This window comes from Chionomys nivalis, chromosome 6, assembly GCF_950005125.1.
Source record: "Chionomys nivalis chromosome 6, mChiNiv1.1, whole genome shotgun sequence".
Taxonomy (NCBI): Eukaryota; Metazoa; Chordata; class Mammalia; order Rodentia; family Cricetidae; genus Chionomys; species Chionomys nivalis.
In genome coordinates this window covers 45,782,621-45,789,605 of record NC_080091.1, presented here as the reverse complement: position 1 = coordinate 45,789,605, position 6,985 = coordinate 45,782,621, and the positions used below count along the sequence as shown (strand labels likewise).

At 36.4% G+C, this 6,985-nt stretch overlaps 1 protein-coding gene across 1 annotated transcript; it reads left to right on the top strand.

Annotated features, from left to right (window-relative positions):
* The first annotated feature begins 4,561 nt into the window (after window positions 1-4,561).
* Window positions 4,562-5,382, top strand: LOC130876035 (40S ribosomal protein S6). Its single transcript, XM_057772454.1, has one exon. The coding sequence runs from the start codon at window positions 4,597-4,599 to the stop codon at window positions 5,344-5,346; it is 750 nt and encodes a 249-aa protein (XP_057628437.1). The 5' UTR covers window positions 4,562-4,596; the 3' UTR covers window positions 5,347-5,382.
* Window positions 5,383-6,985: the final 1,603 nt, after the last annotated feature.

The following is a 6,985-nucleotide window of genomic DNA, read 5'->3' as shown; positions in this document are numbered from 1 at the left end:
GTATTTCACAATATAGAAACAGAAGAGTCATTGCCAAATTCCTTTTATGAAGCTACAGTAACTCTGATACCAAAACCACACAAAGACTCAACCAAGAAAGAGAATTACAGGCCAATCTCACTCATGAACATCAACGCAAAAATCCTCAACAAAGTACTGGCAAACCAAATCCAAGAACACATTAGAAAAATTATCCATTACGATCAAGTAGGCTTCATCCCAGAAATGCAGGGTTGGTTCAACATACGCAAATCTATCAATGTAATCCACTCATATCTTAGTTAAGGAGCCACCTAAGGGTTGGCAAGAGACTTGAACTTGGAATGGCTACCAGGTGCCCAGGGCAATGTCCCCAGTTAGTTCCTTGGGTACCTGAGGATAGGGAACCTGAAATGAACCTATCCTATAGCCATACTGATGAATATCTTGCATATCACCATAGAACCTTCATCTAGCGATGGATGGAGATAGAGAAAGAGACCCACACTGGAGCACCGGTCTGAGCTCCCAAGGTCCTAATGAGGAGCAGAAAGAGGGAGAACATGAACAAGGAAGTCAGGACCACGAGGGGTTCACCCACCCACTGAGACAGTGGGGCCGATCTATTGGGAGCTCACCAAGGCCAGCTGGACTGTGACTGAAAAAGAATGGGATAAAACCGGACTCTCTGAACATGGTGGACAATGAGAGCTGGCGAGAGGCCAAGGACAATGGCACTGGGTTTTGATCCTACTTCATGTTCTGGCTTTGTGGGAGCCTAGATAGTTTGGATGTTCACCTTCCTAGACCTGGATGGAGGGGGGAGGACCTTGGACTTTCCACAGGGCAGGGAACCCTGACTGCTCTTGGGACTGGAGAGGGAGGAGAAGAGGATTGGGGGGAGGGGGGAGGGTCGGGAGGAGGGGGAGGGAAATGAGAGGCGGGGAGGAAGCGGAAAATTTTTTTTTCAATAAAAAAAAAGATTTGGGCGTCTGTAAACTCTTTGACTGTAAAGTACTCATTGTAAACTAGGGAAGTTATCATAGTTTGAAATCAAATCTACCTTTCTTCACTATCATTAGACCAATGTGTTCATTTGTTCTGGCACAATGCTCTGGCCAAAAACATCATGTGAAAAACAAAGACTACATTTACAAATTGATAAAATAAAGCAGGTTGTAATAACATTTACATAAAGTCAGCGGAAGTTGTTGCAAGGTAGGAGGTTGGATTATAATGAAGTCTGAATAAAGGCCACAGTAAGTGTTAATAAGGTATATGACTGAACTCTAACATCCTGTATTATGCATGTAAATAATTTTTATGCAAGTCTTTGGTTTAACATGTTTTCTTTATTCATAATCAAGAAACTGACTTGAGAAGAATGTTGGTATGATATAAAGGAAGATACAATCTTTAAACAAGTAAACCCTTAAAAATATTTTACTTTGCTTATATTAGTTTTTTAATTTTTTATCTTTTTACATAAGTATGCAAGGAAAATAAACTAACAAATTGTTTTGAAATAAAAATGGTTCATGATTAGAAATATATTTAGTTTTTTTGGAAGTCACTGGTTTGTTGGAAATTAAACTTTTCCTCAATTTGTAGTAACTCAATCACTCATTGGAACAATTGATAACAGAATATCGAAGACTGTATCTATTGTAGGTCATTTAGCCAACTATAACTTAGGTATTTATAGATATGAAGCTTATGAAATGACATATTTGTAACATACTTACATTTCTATGTATAATCTATTCACAAAATCTAAAGGTATTAGATGTATTTAATAAATTCATGATGGATAATGTGTTAAGTCTTCTTTAGAAAAACACATTTGATTATTAAAATAAAAATAGATAGTGTGAATGACTCAGCTTGTCTAAACATTCTTACATTGTTTAAAATTCACTCACAACTTTTCTACTTGGAATTTATTCAAGTAATTTAATTTTACAGTTATAGAATAACGCATTCAACAGAAATCATAGATTGCTTGGATTCTTGACTAAGAAAATGACTCCATATATTTTAGTAAAAATTTTCAGATCTTTTACAAAATTCATTTGTAATCCAAACAGTCTGTTGAATATTTGTCCTAGAAAAAAGACAATTTTTTTCTTTTATGTAAAGGTCAGAGATTGAACATTTCATGGCAGTATTAATAACTTAAAGTCATGGAAAGTATTTTATTGCTAGAGAGTGGCTGTAAAGGTGAGATGATCTAGTCTTCAGAGAATACAAAGCTGTAATAGCTTTTTTGACATTAAATAGTTTTCACAGAGTCCATCTCTACTAGATCTAAACCAGTTCTGGGAGATATGAACCTTAAACTAATTCACTTAAATGATTCCATTCAGGTATTGTTTAAGCATTCATCCTTAATCTTTTAGTTTATTGATTTACTAGATATTTATTCTTTGTACTTTTATCACTTATATTCATTGAGCCCTCCAGGTGTTAATGTCAGTTGGGTGACCTTGAATGTCCTCGCTGAGTGTGATGAGGCTGCTGTCCAAATTGTTCAGCATTCACAGAAGTTTCTCTGGAGCAAGACACATCAGTCTCTTCCGTTTCAATGTAGCATCTCTTTGTTGAGAAACTTGAATGTGGCAGCCAACACAAAAGGAGGCAGGATCACAGTCAAGAAAGAGGACATTGGTCTTATTCCTTGTGAAACTTAACTCTACTGTGATTATAGAGAGATTATAACAGATTATCTCTGAGTAATAGAGTTCTGAAAAGGGAAGGGTACCATTCCCAGCAGGTAGAACAGAAATAACAACAATAATAAAAAACACTTCTACAACATATATTAGTGATTCATATCATGTGATCAAGAAACTGATTGTCATGGGTATGGATTGTAGAGGGTGCTGGGTACTGGTTAAATTGTCTTAAAGTTGAGAATTATGCCATAAGCAAAAGGCAATGACTTACTACACCACCAGATTAGGCTATTGCAAGGGAATTCTTACTTTAATGAGGTATGAATCTTGATTAGATAATGGAGAAATTATAACTGGGTCAAGATCCAGTGAGTCTTCTTTAAGTTTTAAATAAAAAGTGGATAAATGTAGAAAAGGACAAGACAGTCGGATGTTAATTTACTGAATTGTCTACAACTTGTAAATCTCCTATGAAAAGTAGAGAAAAAATAAATACATTTCTCTTCGAGGCAGAGAGAGGAGAGTAAGTAATAAAGACCTGACCTCTTCCTTTCATGATCCTCTCAGAAACTTGTCAATGAAAGTTGTGAGGGAGTGTCATGAAATTGTATTTCTCCTCTAACTTCAAAACAAAAACATCTCAAATATCAATTACAAATTTCAGAACATTATGAGCTAGTCACCTATCAGGTTTGAGTAAAGGTTCCTCATTCTGAACAGCTGAGGTATGAGCCCTCAAAGGAATGAGACAACATGAAACAGCTGAGTTTGCTTTAACTTCTAAAGTGAGTATTACTCACATTCTACTCAGGTGTTTTACAATCCAGTTAAACCAAATATTTAATATATTTTAATTCATTTATTTTAGCATGTTCTTATTTATCCATATTTCCTGTACTATAGTTTGATCATATTAATTTTCCTGACCAAATCTTCCCATGCCTCCAGACATTACAAATTTTATGTTCTTTATTTCTCTTAGAAAAAAATGAGCATATCTTAAAGTATACATACAAATAACATACAAGTAGCTTATATATTTAGAAATAAATATATATAAGTGTGCATATGACAGCATTGAGTGGAAAAAAGACACCATGAAGTTGAAAAAGGAGTAAATATGCATATATGGAAGCTTTTGGAGGTAGAAAAGAGGAAGAAATGTTACTATAATCTCAAAAAGGAAAAATATAATAAAATAAAAACTTGTATTTTAGTTTGGGTAGGTCGACTTTTTCTATATACAGGGGCTGACCTAGAGTATAGACAATGTAAAAAGTGTTGTGGGATTCCCCTCTGTATACTGTGAATATATTTTATTACCATTGTTTTATTACCATTCTTTAATAAAGAGTATGCTTTGGTCTATGGCAGGGCAGAATATAACAAGTCAGGAAATCCAAGCAGAGATACAGAAGGAAAGAAGGCAAAGACAGGCAGATGTCATGTAGCTGCTGAAGGAGAAAGACACTAGACCCTTACTGGTAAATCACAAGCCTTGTGGTAAAATATAAAATTATATAAATGGATTAATTAAAGATGTAAGAGCTAGCTAGGAATAATGCCTAAGCCATTGGCTAAATAGTGTTGCAATTAATATAGTTTTGTGTGATTATTTGGGTCTAGGTGATTGGAAAATGAAAAAAAAAAAGAGTCTCTGTTTACAAATGGTGCCCAACATGTGACAACTACATCCACATAAAATCTGAAAGAGCTTGAGAAGGGATTCTAGACATAAAAGAACAGAGTTAAGCACAACTTCTTAGTAGAAGCATTTTCTCAAGTGGGTTAAGTTTTCTAAAGTAAAAGAGAGGCATAACTCCTTTAAGAGAGGCTTCCTGACTCATTGTTAGCAGGAAAAAAAAACCAACAAACCTTGGAGCTCTTTTAAGAAGCTCTTGCTCTTTTTCGTGGCGCCTCCTAGGCGGTCGGCTGTGCGAAGATGAAGCTGAATATCTCCTTCCCTGCCACCGGCTGCCAGAAACTCATCGAAGTGGACGATGAACGCAAGCTTCGGACCTTCTATGAGAAGCGCATGGCCACGGAAGTGGCTGCCGATGCCCTGGGTGAAGAGTGGAAGGGTTACGTGGTCCGAATCAGTGGCGGCAATGACAAACAAGGTTTTCCCATGAAACAAGGTGTCCTGACCCATGGCAGAGTGCGCCTGCTGTTGAGTAAAGGGCATTCCTGTTATAGACCAAGGAGAACCGGAGAGAGGAAGCGCAAATCTGTCCGAGGATGCATTGTGGATGCCAATCTGAGTGTTCTCAACTTGGTTATTGTAAAAAAAGGAGAGAAGGATATTCCTGGACTGACAGATACTACTGTGCCTCGTCGGTTGGGACCTAAAAGAGCTAGCAGAATCCGAAAGCTTTTTAATCTTTCTAAAGAAGATGATGTCCGCCAGTACGTTGTCAGAAAGCCTTTAAACAAAGAAGGTAAGAAGCCCAGGACCAAGGCACCCAAGATTCAGCGTCTTGTGACTCCACGTGTCCTGCAACACAAACGCCGGCGTATTGCTCTGAAGAAGCAACGAACAAAGAAAAACAAGGAGGAGGCTGCAGAATATGCTAAACTTTTGGCCAAGAGAATGAAGGAAGCCAAAGAAAAGCGCCAGGAACAGATTGCCAAGAGGCGAAGACTGTCCTCGCTGAGAGCTTCTACTTCTAAGTCTGAGTCCAGTCAAAAATAAGTCTGTAAGGGTAACAAATAAATGATCAGACCTTGAAAAAAAAAAAAAAAAAAGAAGCTCTTCTACCAAAGATTTAAATTGTGTTCATGAGTAGCTGGTAATAGGCTTCTTGGTGATGGCATGGACCTAAAAACTCCATAGAGTTGTAATAAAAAATGTAACTCCTGCCAGTACCTCCTGCATGAATGTAATCTCTCAGGAATCCAAGGAGTGAGATGGATCCAGTTGCCCAAGAAGCGACTTTAATCCTAGTCACATCGTTTAGCAGACCAAAGATTCATGTGACCAGAAAAAGATAGAGATATACAGTAAAAACAGATTTCGAGAAAAACATAAAGAAAAAAACCTCTAAATGACTTACAGTGTGTTTAAAAATATACAGAGGCTTGAAAGAGAAAAGAAAAAGATAGACAACGTAGTTAAAAATAAATTTAGTCGGATGTGCTGGCATACAAATCCCAGCACTTGGGAGGCAGAAGCAGGTGGATCTCTTTAAGTTCAAGACCAGTCTGTTCTACAGAGTGAGTTTCAGGGCATCCAAAGACATATGGAAAAGCTCTGTCTCCAAAAAACAAAAATTAAAAATAAAAATAGAAGAAATAGAGTTTTTAAAAAAGAAGCCACATAGAGATAGAAAAAACACATAGTTGAAATACTGTATGTTATTATGTAGTCTTTGAATTGTTCGACTCATGAGGAAAGAGGAAGAACTGTTAAAAACACATTTGATTATAAATGCTGCTGGATTAATCCAACCTATATATTTTGAAAATGCTTTGACTTCAAAATTCAAGTCAAAAGATACGTTACTTTGGAGAAGAGGTTTTGTTTTTGTTTCCACAGGAAATGAGAGTCTCTGAGTTAGTTGTAGACTGGATAGTTAAAGTCATAGTCTCCCTTGTTTACTAGATTCAGGAAATAAATTCACTAAAGAAATGTAAAGTATATAAGGTTGAGCGATATCAAAATATAGTTTTGGATGATAATATGAATTGTGGTAGAATATAAATTAGGTACAAAATTTTGGACTACCCAAGATAGGATAAATGCTGAGTATTTTCTCTGAATTTGTCAAATGTAAATTGACTTGACATTGTTGCCTGTATATATTGTATATAGTTATTATACTTATTGTATATAGTTTTCTTTTATTAGTTATAGCCTTTTTGTTTTAGACAAAATGGGAAATGCAGTGGCATTTCAATTTTATTTTAGTAAATAAAACTTGCCTGAAGATCATAGAGAAACACACCCCCACTAGACAGCCTTATAGATCAGGCAGTGGTAACACACACCTTTAATCCCAATAGCCATACTAGTGCCATAGAATTTGGGTGGCACATGCCTTTAATCCCAGTGATACACACCTTTAATCCAAGAATTAGAGACAATTATAAACTGAGAGGAGACAGCTCTCAGACTCAGTCTCATTCTAAGATTCCTGGAAGCAGAATCGCCATTTCTGACTGAGGTTGAGTTAAGAGCAAGTGACTGACTGTTTTCCTTTTCAGATCTTCGGGTTGAACACCATTTTTTTTTTATTAATCTTGTTTCAATAAAGTATCATGCCATTGAAGAAACTGGCTTTCTCTCACAAAGCAAAAATAAAACACAATAGCTCCTTAGCTAAGTATGAGAC

What these genes read in the sequence shown, in the direction of transcription:
- LOC130876035 (XM_057772454.1), top strand. Translation starts at nt 4,597, where the DNA reads ATGAAGCTGAATATCTCCTTCCCTGCCACCGGCTGCCAGAAACTCATC.